General features: G+C 54.5%; 3 protein-coding genes across 3 annotated transcripts in view; 1 reads left to right on the top strand and 2 right to left on the bottom strand.

The window, feature by feature from the left end:
* Positions 1–525: 525 nt before the first annotated feature.
* On the bottom strand, positions 526–5,421 carry Med29 (mediator complex subunit 29). The gene is made up of 4 exons (XM_028859124.2): positions 5,133–5,421; positions 3,944–4,002; positions 3,663–3,747; positions 526–816 (listed from the first exon to the last, which is right to left on the bottom strand). Exons 1-4 carry the CDS (start codon positions 5,343–5,345, stop codon positions 574–576), a joined length of 600 nt encoding a protein of 199 aa, XP_028714957.1. The 5' UTR covers positions 5,346–5,421; the 3' UTR covers positions 526–573.
* Positions 5,422–5,601: 180 nt separating this feature from the next.
* On the top strand, positions 5,602–11,332 carry Paf1 (PAF1 homolog, Paf1/RNA polymerase II complex component). Its single transcript, XM_028859123.2, has 14 exons — positions 5,602–5,917; positions 6,311–6,340; positions 7,268–7,360; positions 7,636–7,757; positions 7,844–7,910; positions 7,987–8,088; positions 8,172–8,277; positions 8,353–8,421; positions 8,501–8,604; positions 8,793–8,909; positions 8,999–9,127; positions 10,369–10,474; positions 10,587–10,677; positions 10,753–11,332. Exons 1-14 carry the CDS (start codon positions 5,871–5,873, stop codon positions 11,187–11,189), a joined length of 1,620 nt encoding a protein of 539 aa, XP_028714956.1. The 5' UTR covers positions 5,602–5,870; the 3' UTR covers positions 11,190–11,332.
* An 812-nt stretch (positions 11,333–12,144) lies between these two features.
* The window catches only part of Samd4b (sterile alpha motif domain containing 4B), a 37,393-nt gene continuing 32,705 nt past the window's right edge, over positions 12,145–16,832 (bottom strand). Inside the window, exons 10-13 of the mRNA XM_028859122.2 lie at positions 15,692–15,890; positions 15,442–15,565; positions 13,696–13,779; positions 12,145–13,488 (exon numbers count right to left, since the gene is read on the bottom strand). Coding sequence (XP_028714955.1) covers positions 13,460–13,488; positions 13,696–13,779; positions 15,442–15,565; positions 15,692–15,890 — 436 coding nt within the window. The 3' untranslated portion in view covers positions 12,145–13,459. The remainder of the gene's footprint in view (positions 13,489–13,695; positions 13,780–15,441; positions 15,566–15,691; positions 15,891–16,832) is intronic.

The following is a 16,832-nucleotide window of genomic DNA, read 5'->3' as shown; positions in this document are numbered from 1 at the left end:
CTTATATTCATATTCCCACTTAGGAATTGGGGCAAAAGGCAACAAAAGGGGACAGTAGACGGAGACAGGACTGGGGAAGATGGCTTAGAAAAGAACGCCTAGCCGGGCGTTGGTGGCGCACGCCTTTAATCCCAGCACTCGGGAGGCAGAGGCAGGCGGATCTCTGAGAGTTCGAGGCCAGCCTGGACTACAAAGCGAGTTCCAGGAAAGGCGCAAAGCTACACAGAGAAACCCTGTCTCGAAAAACCAAAAAAAAAAAGAAGAGTGCCTACACGGGACAGAACGAGGACGGTCTAAAGGGCCCAGGCAGTGCCGCACCAGGGCCAGGTGGGAGATGGAGGTAAGGGAGGAGGTAGAGTCCCTGGAACTGGTCATCCCTGCTCAGCTGGGAGGGCCACCCTAGGTCAGGGAGCAGAGTAGCCTGCAGCAGAGGGAGTCCTGGCTTGTGCTGGCTGCAGGTCTCTGCTGCCCCCTGCTGGTTTCAGCTACACCGCTCGGAGTGACAAATAAACCAGGAGCCACCTGTTTTGCCTCAGGCCAGTCTTCATTCTCTGCCCCGCCCTCACCAAGACCTCAGAGGCTGCCCCCAGGGCCAGCTGAGGCTGCAGTAGTCTTGCCTGTGACCTTGTTGGCACAGTCCAGCAGAGCAGTGTGAATGTCTTTGGCACAGGTGATCTGGGCTTTGATGACGGCCAGGTACTGAGGATAGGGCAAGCTGTCCGGCTGCACGGCGTCTGGCTTGGTGGCCGTGGGGACCAGCGTCGGCGAGTGCTTGGCGCTGTCACAGCTCTGTGACAGGCACTCGTGGGCCAGGCGCTGTGAGAAGGCAGGCAAGAGAACAGCATCACTTCAGGCGCCTGCAGCCACCCCCGCCACTCAGTCTGGGCTAACCTGGGGGCTCTGGTTTTGCCAGCCTCTTGCTGGATCTTCTAGGACATGGGGCTCCTTCTCACTGGGACTCAGTGTTTTTGGTGTGGGTTGAGTCACAGACTTGCTATGTAGACAAGGCTGGCCTCAAGCTTTTTACCCTACTACTTTATCCTCCTGAGAGCCGGGATGACGTGTACACAGCCAGACTGGTGAGGCAGATGGCTCTGTGGGAAGACAGCTGCTGCCAAGCCTGACGAACTGGGTTCTACTTCCCCAGGACTCACATAGCAGGAGCGGAAAATCAACTACCACAGGCCATGCTCTGACCTCTGAATGTGCAGTCAAATGTAATAATAATTTAAAAGTCACCCCGTGTACCACCATGCTCAGTTCCGTGAACAGCAACCTCTCTAGGCCGGTGGGAAGGAGTACAGGCTCCGCTGCCTTTAAGGACGAACTGATGAACATTAGCGGCTCTTGGTGCTCCTGCCCCGAACCCCAGGCTTGGGCTCCACCCCCTTGATGGCCCCTGCACCTGGTCCTCTCCCTTCTCCTGGGGGCAGTACTCTACCCTGGTCCCTTCCAAGGCCGCCGCTCTCCCCACTGCTCAGATCCCTCCTCCGCACTGATGGGGCCTCCGCTCTGCCCCCACACTGCCTCTCCTTGAGAGTCCTTGTCAGAGCGGACTGACTCCCTTAGTAGGAGTAGTCCTCCTAATCCAGCGAAAGTAGCTCCAGCTTGCAACAAAACTCCATGTGGCTGTTCTGTGTGCCAGACTGCAGTGTCCCTCCCACAGTGCTTATGAGGCCAGGAGAAACCCTGAGAGGAGCCAGGCATAGGGCTACACGCCTATACTCCCAGCAGCTGGGAGTTGGGTCAGACCAGTGTCTGTCTGTCTGTCTGTCTGTCTGTATGTCTCTCACTCACACACACAAACACAAAGCTGGGTGGGAGGCAAGGGTTGGAACTTGCAGTGGTGCACCTGGGTCATGGTACTCACCCCACCATGTGACCAGTGAGCTCACACCACCACGCTGGGAGCCCCTCCTCAGGCTGTGGCCTGGCAAAGCCTCCATCCAAGCTTCTGTCTGCCCCACTCCCTCCAGTTTCTGGTTTTCCCAGACAGGGTTTCCTCTGGGTAGCCCTGGCCGTCCTGAAACTCACTCTGTAGATCCTCCTGCCTCACTTTGCAGTGCACTTGGTTATATCCAAAGTCTAGTGAGACCCAGCCTATACCCCTCAGCCCAGTCTCCTGACGCCCCAGGGGCTGACTGGCCAGTGTGCTGCTGGGGAGGCAATCTACAGCTATACTTGTGCTACGGAAACGCTACCACTCAGCCAAATCACCAATCTTACTTTTCTTTTTTTTGAAAAAGGCTTTACTCTAGCCCAGGCTAGCCTGGACCTCATGGTAGTCCTCCTGCATCAGCCTCTTCTCGACTGTTAAGATTACAGACATGAGCCACCATGCCCAGCTCTTCTTTTTACGTTTTAAAGCAAGATCTCACCTACTCACCCAGACAGGTCTTGAATTCTGACCCTCCTGCTTCAGCCTCTTAAGCAGCTGGGGAAACAGGACTATACTAGCAGGCCTGGTCCCTTAGGGGAATTTTTGTGTGTATATGTGTGAGTGTGTGGGTGAGGCTGCATGGCCAAGGGTCAACCTCATATGTTGTTCCTCAAGCCCCGCCCCCTCCTTGGTTTTTTTTTTTTTTTTTTTTTTTTTTTTTTTGACAGGATCATTAACTGGGCCCTGGAGCTACCCAATTAGGCTGGGCTGGCTAGCTAAAAGCCTCAAAGATCCAGTTATCTCCACCTCCCGGCACTGGGATTATAGGCATATACTGCCATGCCCAGCTTTTTCTGTGGGTGTTAGGAATCAAACTTAGGTCCTTATTGCTTGCCTAGCAAACACGTTCTACCTACAGTAGCTCCTCAGTGTTGCTCCCCATATCCCCCGTGGGGCTGGCCTGTGCCCCATGCCTGCTTCTCTGCCTGCCCATTCAAGTCTCCTGGGCTTTGCCCTAAACCAGTCAGCCAGTTCCAGCCTGAAGCTCCTGCTCACATCACAGGTCCCCATCCATGGCTCCCTCCAGGCCTTGCCCTTGCTGCCCCTCCTGTCAGGCAGACTTCCAGGTTCCGCCAGCAGCCTGAGTCACTCTCCCCCCACTCCAGGCTTCCCCATCCTGCGTGGACAACCTGACCACTCTGTTGTCAACCTGACCCCACTCCTGTCGTCACAGCCTCCACCCCTCGGAGCTGCCCCTCTTTGGTTTTGTATCTGTCCCTTCACTGAAGGAGGAGACCTGTGAGGGTAAGAATCAGGACAGACAGAGCCCCCACCCCAGCTGAAGCTCGCGCCTGTCCCAGAGGAATTGACCGAGGAGTGACTGACTGACTGAGGGTTCAAAGCTAGGTGTGCACCTGTCATCTCGGCACACTCCAAATTTGAAGGCAGGAGGATCTCTGCAAGTTTGAGGCCCGCCTGGTCTACAGACTAGTGTCAGGATAGCCTGTACTACTGAGTGATACCATCTCAAAAGAGCTTTAAAAAATGTTCTTAGTTGGGCATTGGTGACTCGAGCCTTTAATCCCAGCACTCAGGAGGCAGAGGCAGGCGGATCTCGGTGAGTTTGAGGACAGCCTGGGCTACAGAGTGAGATCCAGGACAGGCATCAAAACTGCACAGAGAAACCCTGTCTCGGAAAACCAACCAACCAAACAAACAAACAAAATGTTCTTGTGGGGAATTAAGCAGAGCTTGGTCACAAAGTATCTAGAAAGTTCCTTACCAAGCAGAGTTCCAGCTGATCACAGAGAGCGTAAAACTCCTCCAGACACTTGTCAAACCGCTGTATGGGTCCATCACTGCTCTTTCTACGGCCAAGGAGAAAAGGCTGTTTGAGGAATGATTTCCAATCTCTGGGACACCAGCATCAGTCTAATCAAGTGGCCACCAACAAATCAAGCCCCAGCCCAGGGGGATCCCGACAAGCCTTGAAAAGGAGAGGGTGGGCGTAGGGGAGGAGTTTCTAACGCTAACGCTGAGGAAGGGAAAAGAGCCTTTACTCACTGTCCGTTGTCAATGTTAGTGTTCTGAATCAGGTTCTGGGCTGCAACCTTCATCAAAGTCTAGTTTTGAAAGAATAATGAGAGAGAAAAGTAAGATGCAGGAGATGAAGTCAAGGAGGATCTACACTTTTTCTTTTCGAGACAGGGTTTCTCTGTGTAGCTTTGGAGCCTGTCCTGGATCTCGCTCTGTAGCCCAGGCTGGCCTCGAACTCACAGAGATCCGCCTGCCTCTGCCTCCCGAGTGCTGGGATTAAAGGTGTGCGCCACCGCCGCCCGGCCGGATCTATGCTCTTGAGACCCTTGAGCCTTCTTTCAGCTGTCGCCTTCATCCTGATAATACAGACTACAGCTCATTGCCACCCCTACAGAACTCTCTGCCGGTATTTTCCTAGATGCTTACTCTCATTTGGAATTCTCACCAGCAACTTCCTAGGCATACCCTTTACCCAGTCGGCACAGCCAGGAACGACGCGTAGGCCGGTCTTCTGCAGAGGACTTAACGACCACAACTGTTTCTCCCCCATAAACTCACTCACTCTTCCCCGCTCCTCCTTTGGTTTTCAAGACAGGGTTTCTCTGTGTAACAGCTCTCGCTGTCCTGGAACTCACTCTGTAGACCAGGCTGGCCTCGGAACTCAGAGATCCGCCTGCCTCTGCCTCCCGAATGCTGGGATTAAAGGTGTGTGCCACCATGCCTTTAATCTGGCCATTTGCCACCACCGCCCGGGTAAAATTCTTCTTTCCCATTCATTCTCATTTTCTCTCTTCTGTGTAGCCCTGGCTGTCCTGGAACTCACTGTAGACCAGGCTGGCCTTGAACAGAGATCCGCCTGCCTCTGTTTCCCGAGTGCTGGGATTAAGCATGCACCACTACGGCCGGTCAGACAGAGCCTCGCTTTGGTCAGACACAGACACAGCAAATCTAACTTCTCTTCCCTGCCTACGATCTCTCCTTCAACACCTCGGCGCACCTCCTTGGAGCCAGCCCGCCAGCCCGCCAGCCGCCAGCCCGCCAGCCCGCCAGCCCGCCAGCCCGCCAGCCCGCCTGCCCGCCTGCCCGCCAGCCCGCCTGCCCGCCTGCCCGCCTGCCCGCCTGCCCGCCAGCCCGCCAGCCCGCCTGCCCGCCAGCCCGCCAGCCCGCCAGCCCGCCTGCCCGCCCGGCTCGCTCCCCGCAGCCTGCGGTCCATCACCTGCAGACTCTCCTTCAGCTGAGGGATGAGCATCTTGTAGCGCTGCACAGGATCGAAGTCCTGCTGCTGCTGCTGCAGGAGCCCACTCTGGCCAGGTCCCACCAGTTGCGTCGGTTGCGGCTGTTGCTGGGGACCCGGGCCACCGGCAGAGCCCGGACCTGAAACACCCGCCGCGGAGGAAACGGCCGAAGCCTGCGGCTGGGGCGCAGCCATTTTCCTCGGGTAGAACACAGGATGTGCGTCACAGGCGCGTCCTCCCGCTCTCCTCAGCCTCTACGGTCTGCGGGCGGCTTTTGCTCGTTAGCGCTGCCTCCCAGACAGCTCAGCCAATGAAAGGAGAGGATGTGCGTTCTCCTCCCCCGTCTCACAACCGAGGCCGGGACTGGATACCGCTCCACCAATCACAAGAGCGGTTCTCCGTTAGCCCCGCCTCCCGGCCCAGCTTGCCAATCGCCGTGAGGGACTGACCGCACTCTATTTCCCCGAAGGCCTTGCGGCCCGAGGCTACCTGTCCGGGCGTCAGCGTCTAGGTGGCTGCGGGAGCGGGAGCTGGGAGGCCGCGTCCGGCTGCCCGCGCTTTTACGGAGTCTCAGCCGAGCCCTTCTCGCCGGCCCGCCGCATCCCGCCTTTCCCCGCGGAGCCCGGCGCCTACCGGGGCCTGTGCTCAGCTCCGGCGTCTCTCGAAGTCGGCACGCCCCTCAGCGAGGACACAGCCCGCGCCGCCGTCGCCTGGTCGCGATGGCGCCCACCATCCAGACCCAGGCCCAGCGGGAAGAAGGCCACAGGTAGGTCCCCTGCCACTGCGGTTCCCTTTTGTGCCGAGGGCTGCCAGCCGGGGACCAGGCCGAGGGCTGCCGCTTACAACGTCACTGGTTCTCCCCGATCGATCGGCCTGCCAGCTCGTGCAGTGCTCACCCCTGACGAAGGGGCGGCCCCTTCTAGGCCTCTGTGGTCACTCCCCGGTCCCCTGCCATTCAGTTCTGGAATTCCACCTTCGGGATTCTCAGGAAGGGACCTACCTAACCCTCAGTCCCCTTCAGGGACGCATGTGGGGCTCCGTCCTAAGGGGACCAGCGTCTACCTTCACTGACTAGAGCATCACTGCTTCGGAAACTGGGGGAGCGTCTTGGCACACACCTGTCAAACCCTTGACATCAGTCTCTTTCTCAACCCCCCAGGCCCAATTCCCACCGGACCTTGCCTGAGAGGTGAGCCCCACTACGGTTTCCAGGAGGGGTGGGACACGGACGCTGGCAGCGTTGGCAGGGCGGCGGGGGCCTTTTTTGTGCTTTTGAGCGTCTCATCAAGTGACCCAGAATGACCTCAAACTCGCTATCTTCGTCCCTGGGCCTTCTGGGTGCTGGGATCGCAGGCCTGTGGCTGTGCCCAGCAGCAGAGACCTAGGTGTTGTTGTTTTTGTTTGAATCTTGTGTGGACACATCTCAGCTGTGTGTGGCAGTCAAAAGACTTGTTATAGTCACTTCTTTCCTTCCACCATATGGTATAGGTGTGAGTGATTAAACTCAGGTCCTCAGACCCTCAGGCATGACAGCAGATGCCTTTACCTCCTGATCCATCTTGCCAGCCTGAGGCTGTTTGTTTTAAAAATGGTTATTATCCCTATTTTTAATTTTTTCCTCAAGACAGGGTTTCTTTATCCTGACTATCCTGGAATTCACTTTGTAGATAAGGCTGGCCTTGAGCTCAGAGACCCACCAGCCTCTGCCTCCCGAATGCTGGGGTTAAAGGCAAGTGCCACCATCGCCCAGCAAGTATTTCTTTTGAGACAGTTTGGCTCTGTATCCCTGACTGGCCTGCAACTCCCTATGTAAACCATCACTAGCCTAAACTTCTCAGCGATCTGCCTGCCTCCTAAGAGCCTGTGCCACCAGCTTCAGCTATTTCTATTATTTTTAACCAGGTGTATGTGTATGTGCATGTTTTGTGCAGCTGCCTGCAGAGGCCACAGGTGTCAGATCTCCCTGGATCTGGAGTTACAGGTGGTTGTTAGCAGCCTGATGTGGATGGGTGCTGGGAACCAAACTTGGGTCCTCTACAGGATAAGTACTTCCTCTTAGCTGCTGAGTCACCTCTGCAGGCTTGTGGTGCCTAATTCTGAGCCACTGTTTCTCTAGGTCTGGAGTGGTCTGCCGAGTCAAATACTGCAATAGCCTTCCTGACATCCCATTTGACCCTAAGTTCATCACCTACCCCTTCGACCAGAACAGGTAAGGCTGAGCTCAAGGATGGGAAAACTACTAAGAAATAGTTCACTGAAGGTAAGGACTGCTTATTTCATTGCGTCTTTCTCCCTTGCGCCAGCACATTGGAGGTGCTCAATAAATACTAACAGAGAAAGCAGCATGCAATACCCTTCTGAGAAGCTGCCTATGCTGGGAACACATTCTGAGTTCCTCTCCGTAGAGGCTTAGCTTCTAGGAAGGGAGGATGTGGGGGTTGAGGGTGGATCAGGAAATTACAACATGCACGTTTTCCCACCCAGGTTTGTTCAGTACAAAGCAACTTCCTTGGAGAAACAGCACAAACATGACCTCCTGACTGAGCCTGACCTGGGGGTCACCATTGATCTCATCAACCCTGACACCTACCGCATTGATCCCAATGGTGTGTGGGGCGACAGGGAGGGTCTGCTGTAGGTCAGCAAAGGCCAGGCCTGGGCAACCCTCACAGTCCTACCCCTCACTCCCTAGTTCTTCTGGATCCAGCTGATGAGAAGCTTTTGGAAGAGGAGATTCAGGCACCCACTAGCTCTAAGAGGTGAGGTAGTGCCACATGGGTACTGGATGGGCTCTGCCAAGCATGGGACCCTGAGGTGCCTGGTCTTCTACTCCAGATCCCAGCAGCATGCAAAGGTGGTGCCATGGATGCGGAAGACAGAGTACATCTCCACTGAGTTCAACAGATATGGCATCTCCAATGAGAAGCCTGAGGTCAAGTAAGTGCAAACAGGTAGGAAGAAAAGGGAGCAAGACCTTAGAGATGTCCAAAGGTCCCTGATGACTTTTTCTTCACTCCTAGGATTGGGGTTTCTGTGAAGCAGCAGTTCACAGAGGAAGAAATATACAAAGACAGGGACAGCCAGATCACAGCTATTGAGAAGACTTTTGAAGATGCCCAGAAATCGGTAATTGGGGGAACGGGATAAAAGCAAAAGTGTGGTTTAGGGTCTGCCTCTTTCTGACCCTTTTTGTTCTACCAGATCTCCCAGCATTACAGCAAGCCCCGAGTGACCCCCGTGGAGGTCATGCCTGTCTTCCCAGACTTCAAGGTCAGGCTTGGGGTGGGAGGCAGGGGCAACCTCCTATGCCTAACCAGTCCAGACTGACTTTAGTGTCTTCCATTCCCAGATGTGGATCAACCCATGTGCTCAGGTCATTTTCGACTCAGACCCAGCCCCTAAGGACACGAGCGGGGCAGCTGCACTGGAGATGATGTCTCAGGCCATGATCAGGTCAGCGTTTCTGCTTTCCACCTTAGCCTGCTTGTTGCCTGGCCCCATTTGGGTGTTCTTGAGATAGGGTATAATCTTGTTGCCCATGCTGACCTCCAACCCCTGGCACTCCTCTGGCTTCAACCTCTGGAGTGCTGAGTTCACGGGCGTGTGTCGCCACCCCTTTACTCTCTTCTCCCCACAATCAGGGGCATGATGGATGAGGAAGGGAACCAGTTTGTGGCTTATTTCCTGCCTGTGGAAGAGACACTAAAGAAACGAAAACGGGACCAGGAGGAAGAGATGGACTACGCACCAGATGATGTGTAAGTGTAAGGGTTAGGTTTTGGGAATTCAGAAGTATGCCCCCTTCACTCCTCCGAACAAGTGGACTGACCCTGTATCTCCTCCTCAGGTATGACTACAAGATTGCTCGGGAATACAACTGGAATGTGAAGAACAAAGCCAGTAAGGGCTATGAGGAGAACTATTTCTTCATCTTCCGAGAGGGCGATGGGGTTTACTACAATGAGCTGGAGACCAGGTACTCAGCACTGTTTCACTAGTTTGACTCTGTCCTTACTTTTAGTTTTTCAAGACGGTTTCTCTGTGTAGCTCTGGCTGTCCTGGGACTCACTCTGTAGCCCAGGCTGGCCTCAAACTCAGAGATCCGCCTGCCCCTGCCTCCCGAGTGCTGGGACTAAAGGTGTGCGCCACCACTGTTCTGCTGGCCCTATGTTTCTTGAGGCCACACAAGAACTACTCTGAGGGCATATGTACCTAAGGATTTGCTCTATATGTTTGTGAGAGCAGCAGGAACCTGCTTATTAATGTGGCTTGACCTTGATCTGGGTCCGGATCATAAACCAGAAAGAGAATCTTCACATAATGCAGGATATAAACGGTCATTTTTCTCACACATGTTAGGCAAGTGCCCTGCTAGTAAGACACATCCCTTGTCTAACAGTTTATTAGTTTTTCTGTATGTAATGTGTTGGTTCAGGAGGTCAGAGGGTTGCTATCAGTTGTTTTCCTCTGTTGTTCTTACTTTGTGTGCATGCATATGAAAGTCAGGATAACTTGGGGGAGAGTTATTCTCTCCTTCCACCATGGCACTTTACCGAGTCACCTCCCCAACCCTTCAGAACAGGTTTTAAACAAAATGCTTGACACGACTTCAGAAGTGTCACTTGTCCTGTTGGCTGTGGTTTGAGTTTCTGTTCAGTACAGAGATAGCAGGCTCTGATCTTGTAGTCTGGCTGAAGAAGTGATAACAGGCAGGGTGACAATATTTTAAGTGATTATTACAACCCAGCTTCAGTCTACTCTTGCTATGTTCTTCCTATTTAAAAGCCAGAAACCCAAATTTTTTTTGCCATTTCCATGTTCTTAAGAGTTGGGTGAGGGCCTTAGGACATTGCTCAGCAGTGAAGAACACTGGCTGCTGCTCTTCCAGAGGACCTGGTTCCTTTCCTAGTTCTCACAGGGCAATTAACAACTGCTGCTAACTCCAGTTGCCAGGAGAATCTGACTCCCTCTTCTGGCTTCTGAGGGCACTGCATACACAGTACGCATACATACATACATTCGGGCAAAAGCAAACAACTGAAAAGTTGGGTAAATCAAAGCACAGACATGAACTCCCCGTAGTTGTCATGGATACTGCATGTACACTCTGCTCTGGTATGCTCTGGGCCAACCACTGACAGGGCCCCAGGTGTAAGTGAGAGCGGTCCAGTGGAGTCTGTAACTGAATCTTCCACCTTCTGCAACTGTCCACTGCAGGGTCCGTCTTAGTAAGCGTCGGGCCAAGGCTGGGGTTCAGTCAGGTACCAATGCCCTGCTTGTGGTCAAACACCGTGACATGAATGAGAAGGAATTAGAAGCCCAGGTAACAAGCTCTGCTGGCCCAGGACACCCACAGGGAGGCTAGTGGTGGGAAAGGACAGGGTCAGAGGTCTGACAGAACACCTTCCATCTTTTTCCCAATTCACTGGTTCTAGGAGGCACGAAAGGCCCAGTTGGAAAACCACGAACCGGAGGAGGAGGAAGAGGAGGAGATGGAGGCTGAAGAGAAAGAAGCCGGGGGCTCGGGTAAGGGACTGGTCCCATCCTGGGAGCCCTGGGAGGGCGGGCAGTGGGGTCTCACCTGTCCCTGCTTCCTCGCAGATGAGGAGCCCGAGAAGGGCAGCAGCAGTGAAAAGGAAGGCAGTGAGGATGAGCGCTCCGGCAGCGAGAGTGACCGAGAGGAGGGTGACAGGGATGAGGCAAGTGACAAGAGCGGCAGCGGCGAGGATGAGAGCAGTGAGGATGAAGCCCGTGCTGCCCGGGACAAAGAAGAAATTTTCGGTAGTGATGCTGATTCAGAAGATGATGCCGACTCTGACGATGAGGACAGAGGGCAGGCCCGTAGGGGCAGTGACAATGAATCGGACAGTGGCAGTGATGGGGGTGGCCAGCGGAGCCGCAGCCAGAGCAGGAGCCGCAGCCGGAGCCGCAGCCGGAGTGCTAGCCCTTTCCCCAGCGGCAGTGAGCACTCAGCTCAGGAGGATGGCAGCGAAGCCGCAGCTTCGGATTCCAGTGAGGCTGACAGTGACAGTGACTGAGCCTCAAGGCCTTCCGAGGAGGAGGCCAGCACAGCCACCGTTAGGGCAGGGAAGCACTTTTCTAGTTGTCTGTTTTGTGAGCCCTTTGTTCATCCCCACCCCACAGTCTTTGCTGTTAATAAAACTAACTTCTCTTGACTTGACCAACTCCCCGAGCTTCTGTTCCCCTTCACCCAGCCCAGCCCTACCCCCAGACGCTCCACTTCCCAGGAAATGCATTGTAACAAAAATCAGAATCTTTGTTTTGTTTTGTTTTTGTTTTTGTTTTTTTTTTTTCCAAAATAAGCCCAGACCATTAACAATTGAAACTCCAACAAATAAGTCTTCTCCAACGGCGAGAAAATGCACAGTTACTCAAAGCTGACTCTGCCAGTGGGGCTGGGGACAGAAGGGGTAGGGTAGGGCGAAACCATGGAGAGGGCTGGGGAGTCGGAGGGTCAGGGTCCTGCCTGTCAGAGTGGGGCCGCCTGCGTCCTGCACTCTGCTGTCGGGTGGGGGGCAAGCTCTCACCTCCCTCTGGGGGAGGGTATCCCTCACCACCTTCCAGTGCCAAGCAGGGTCAGTCACCCTGATGGGAAGTGGACAAGACAAGACTAGACCAGCTCGTGGAGGTGAGGGTCCCATGAGAGGGAAACCTGCTTATTTCAAACAGGTGGCCTTTCACCCCACGTCCCACAGGTAGTGGGAGGGGCCGGAGCAGCCTGGGAGTTAATAGGGGAATGAGCAAAGGCACAGAAACCTGGAGGGCCGGGGTGGGGACTTGCATAGGTTGATGAGTGTGCAAGAGGTACATAAATACACCTGACACCCCGCCCAGCCCGGCACTGGGAGAGGTGGTGGGGACCACAGGCAGGTCCCCATTGCCACTCTACCCCCTGGCGGCTTCTCCCTCCCTGGGCTCAGAGCAGGGGAGGTCTACAGGCCAGGAGGCAGGGGCAAGGTCTGGGGGATGGGCAGATAGTGCAGGGAAGGCTGTGGTTTCAATTTTTTTTTTTTTTTTGGTTTTTTGTTTTTTCCCAACATTTTGTATCTTTAATAACATACACAATGGTTACCAGCCATATTCATAACAAAAGTTATTCATAAAATGTATCTAAAAATAACATTTTTTTTCCTTTTCGTGTGAAAAGCTTGAGAATGTCCCAATGAGGGTGTAGGTTGAGGGGGAAAGAGGAGTTTGGAGTAGGGGACCCTGGCTTCCCCACAGCCTGAACCCCCAAATCCCCTCCCTTCACCTGGGCCCCAGCAGCAGCCCTCATCAGTAATAGGGAGCAGAGGGTTTGTGTGACTCAGGCTGGGCCGCACCTCTGAGTTATGATATAGTGTTCCACTTATATGAGGTCATGACATAATGGGGGTGGGGGAAGGTTGACAGAAAGAGGGGACAGGCAGGAAAACAGAAACCCAACAATCCCCTTTCCCTGATTCCTACCCACAAGTCTTTTGCCAAAAGACCTGGGGAGCAGAGAAGGATTATGTTGGTGGGGGGAGGGGACATTAAGGCAACAGACTTCCTGACCTCACTGCGGGCCTGGGGCTGCCCGCCTTCAACCTCTGCATCTAGGAGCCAGGGCTGGGATGGGGAAGGGCGAGGGGGTCTGGAGGAGGGGGCTCTGCCCTCTCCTCTCATAAAGTTCAGGCTCCCCCTGCCACTGTCCCGGCTCAGAGAGAGGCCTGGGGATTCTAAAAATGGCAGGGAATGATCAGAGAAAAACCGTTAAGAACTATATAAATATGTATCTTAAATAGGCCTAAGAAATTAATTGTAGAGAACCTCTGATAAACAGGGCAAAGAGGGGAGGAAGGTGGTGACTGTCCTGGGGAACGGTGGGAACCAGCGACAGACTGGTGAGCAGGCTGTCCACACTCCTTCCCTCACTGTCATGTTTCTGAAGGGCAGGCTGCACAAGGTGGTGGTCAGTGTCTGAGGAAGTCTGCTCTCTTGGGGAAGGACAGGTGTCAGCAGTCTAGAGGAGGCAGGGGTGGGATGGGACCAGTTCGGGATGTGGGAGGGAAGGGGTAGGCAGTCTCGCCAGTCCTTGCCCCTGGCTGCCCTCTCGGACCCCCGGCCTCAGCTGAGATCCCTCAATGGGCCTGGGAGTGAGCAAGGCGTGTGCCAATGTTAAACAAAAGTTAAGAGGATGAGTAGAAAAATATCAGAATGTATAGCTGCGCCAGCCCACCCTCTCGCTGCCGAGAAGAAGCCTGTTGGGGGATGGCCCCCGCCCGCCGCCCAGGGAGCCTATGGGTGCGCTGGGCTGTGGGTCCCGTCAGATGGTGGAGGTTTTGTCTGTCCCATCTGTGGTAAGAAAGGGAGGAAGGGAGGAAGATCAGGAGCTGGTGGGGGGGCCTAAGGAAAGGCACTCACATAGCCTGTCATCCCAGGCAGGCCCTCCCTGGAGTCTGGCCTCCCCTTGGGACCCTCAGGATGGCTCCAAGTTGCTGGGTTCATAGCTGGAGATGCTGGGTAGGTGGGAGCTAGGTCAGGGGAAGAGAAAATGCTCACCACCCAAGGCGTGTTCTGTCATGCTCAGACACAGAGACTCCAGGGTGGGATTGATCTCCAGGTCAGGCCCAGGTACCGGGCAGTCTGATGGGAGAGAAGACAATGATGGTGGTGAAGAGAGGACCAACCAGAATGGGAAGAGGGAAGGAAGGGAGACAAGAGACTGCTGGCAAGGGGCTGGGGCCAAGACACCAAGAGCTCAGAAGGCATGCACACAAAGGGGTGGGAGGCATGGCCGGGAGAGACCGACAGGTCTAGGGTGTCACAAAGAAGGCAGAGAGACAGCCGGGGGGGAGGGGGGGTTGGCAATGCAGAAAAAGCCAGACTTTAGACAGAGGAAGTGACGTGAAGCCAGGGAGCGCTCCTGGGGATTAGGAGGCTCTGACTATTATGGACATGGATTCCAAGTTGCCTCGGGCAGTCTGGGCACCTGCCCCAGACTCTGGGCAGCTTCTTGCTGATGGATGGCCTATCCTCTACGCTTGGTTAAAAGCTAAGCTAAAGCCCTTCCTGTGTCCACTTGGACTTGTTCCTCTAGACAGGATGTAAGCCAGGCTGAACAGGTGTCCTGGACAGGACAGCAGCCATGGGGCTTATCCTCAAAGCACTTCTCAAAAGGACCTCCTATCTGGCACCTCCAAGAGAGCTCAGGTCCCACACTGCTAAGCACTCTGCCTCATCTCAGAATGAGATTGCCTCACCTGAGCTTTTGAGCTGTGCTCCTAGGGTCTGACTCCTATCTCAAGTCTCATCTTTCACCCCAGCCATCTAAACCCTGAAGTTGGGTCCTAAGGAGACCCCGTCTCTCTTAAAAACAAGCTCTGAACTTGAACACTCTTTGTAGCTGACTGGTAACTGGTGAGCTGAGAACAGACTTGAGCACTCTTCCCATGAGCATCAGGGGAGGCTGCCTGACAGGTCAACACACTTGCTGGAACAATTCCCTCCTTTTGCACCTATGGCACACCCATTCACTCAACACCATTTACACGACATACGCTTACAGTTTGCCAAGCCCTGCCCTCGGATGAACACAGACTCTCTGGCACCACAGATAGAGGCCTACAGTATTTTATCAATTCAGAAACTCTACTGGCTACAAAAAGTTTCTGACTGCAAGAACGTAGGTCCCCTGCAAACCTAAGACCTGTCCAGAGCAGCCCACTGGAGCCAGCTTCCTGTCACAGACGCCATGCCTAGCCCAAGCACGCAGGAGTAGACCAGCCAGGAGCCACTCTTCCTCAACCAGTCAAGCAGGAACCCAGAGTCAGCATACCTTTGATCTGACACCTGTCACTCAACCCTCCTGACCTCTGACCTCCAGGCTGCTGTGAGCAGAGGAGAAAGAGCCCACCTTCACCACCCTTTACCACCGAACCTCATTATGAGGTAGAGTCACTGGATCCAGCAGTCACCAGCTCTGACCGAACAGAGGTGAGCTGATAAATTACAATCTCCTCACTGACCCCTCAGACTCAACCCCTTCTGAGTATGAACTGAACCTATAAAGAGAGTGACCGTGGCACAGGAAAGAAAAGACATGTAAGCCGAGGGGAGATAAGGTATTCCGTGAAGGGGAGAGAGCCCCAGCAGACTTAATGGACAGAGACACAGGGAAATGGGAGGTGGCGCATAGCCTGGAGAGACCTGCGACAAATCCAGATGGGAGAGTGGATGTGAGACCCAGGTGAGGGGACGAAAGTCAACTGAGGAGGCTGACCAGTCTGAATGCCAGAGGCACCTCACCTGGAGGGAACATGAGAATAGCCTGGGGTGACGAGTGGACTGGGAGCGAGTGAGTGCGCTGCACAGAGCTGCGGCTCTGGCTGGGCATGCTGTTACTGCCTCCAGGGTTGGCAAACCACAGGTTCTGCATAGAACATGGAGAAAGTGTCAGGGTGAGTGGGAGAGACCCAAGCCCTTGTACAGACACACATCCCAGGTACTGCCACCCCAACCCCAGAAGTACTTGGGACTTCCATACCAGCCAGCTCACCTGTCGGCCCTGACCCCCAAGACTGGGGCTGGTAAGGGCATGTCGAGGAGAGACACCCCCAATGCCTGAAGGGCTCAGGAGGCCCATCCTGCCAGGTGGGAGGGCCCGAGGAGGCATTGGGAACTGCCGCTGGGTCCGCCGGGCCACACCTATCCCCACAGAGCCAGCTATGGGGAGCGAGTTGGAGCCAAATGCCCAGCTGTCAGAGAGCAGAGGGCAGGGTGTTAGCTCAAGTACAAGTGTCCATATCTCTTGTCCCTCTCTCAACTCCAGAGGGTGGGACAAAACACCAATTTGTTCTGAGAAAGGATTCCCTGACCATGTCCTTGCACTCTACATTCCCGTCTCCTCCTGACCCAAGATGGATATGGGAAGCATAGGGAGGTTTCCTTGCTGTACCCTCAAAGCAGTTCTCCAAATGTCATTTCTCAAGGGAGAAACGTACCGTCTGGTGTGAGAAGGGACCTCAGAGCCTTCTGCATACAGGTAAGGAGACAAAGGTACAGGAGCAGGGTCTACTCCACAGACACGTGCTGGGGCTTGGCCCCCTCTGCATCCTGCTCTTTCTTTTCTGTGGTGCTGGGATGGAAGCCAGGGCTTCATGCACAGTAGGCAAGTTCTCTGTACACAATGCCCCAGGCCTTGCACACTTGTATTGTTAACTGTTGGATCAGACTCTAGCTGCCTTTCTTTACTCCCTCTCGCCCACAAGTCAGGGGCACCCTCCCTGTAGCTCTTTCTCTCTGGGACAGAGAGCTGATAACAAAGTATACAATGGGTCCACATGACGGTGCAGCAGGTAAAGGTGCTTGGCACCAAGACCACCGGACCTGAGTTTGACCCCTGGAACCCAGATGGTATAAGGAGAGAACTGACTCCGCCGAGAGCTGTCCTCTGATCCTTACCAGGCCTGTGTGCCCACACACATAAACATAAATAAGTGCTGAAAAAGAGGACAGTGCTGGGCACTCCTCCTTCTAGCGGCTGCAAAGCCAGCTCAAGGTTCTACCTAGTATCCACTTCTATGTCCCATAGCATGTAAGCTAGATCATGTGGCATAGAGCTCCGTCTCCCTGAAAATCTGTTAGAGCCAGAAGCCACTTTGTTTTCCAGATATAAAAGGAAAGCTCCCTCTTCTTCC

This window comes from Peromyscus leucopus, chromosome 1 (genome assembly GCF_004664715.2).
Source record: "Peromyscus leucopus breed LL Stock chromosome 1, UCI_PerLeu_2.1, whole genome shotgun sequence".
Lineage (NCBI taxonomy): Eukaryota > Metazoa > Chordata > Mammalia > Rodentia > Cricetidae > Peromyscus > Peromyscus leucopus.
Note: the sequence above shows the minus strand (reverse complement) of the source record. Positions and strands in the feature narration are given on the sequence as shown.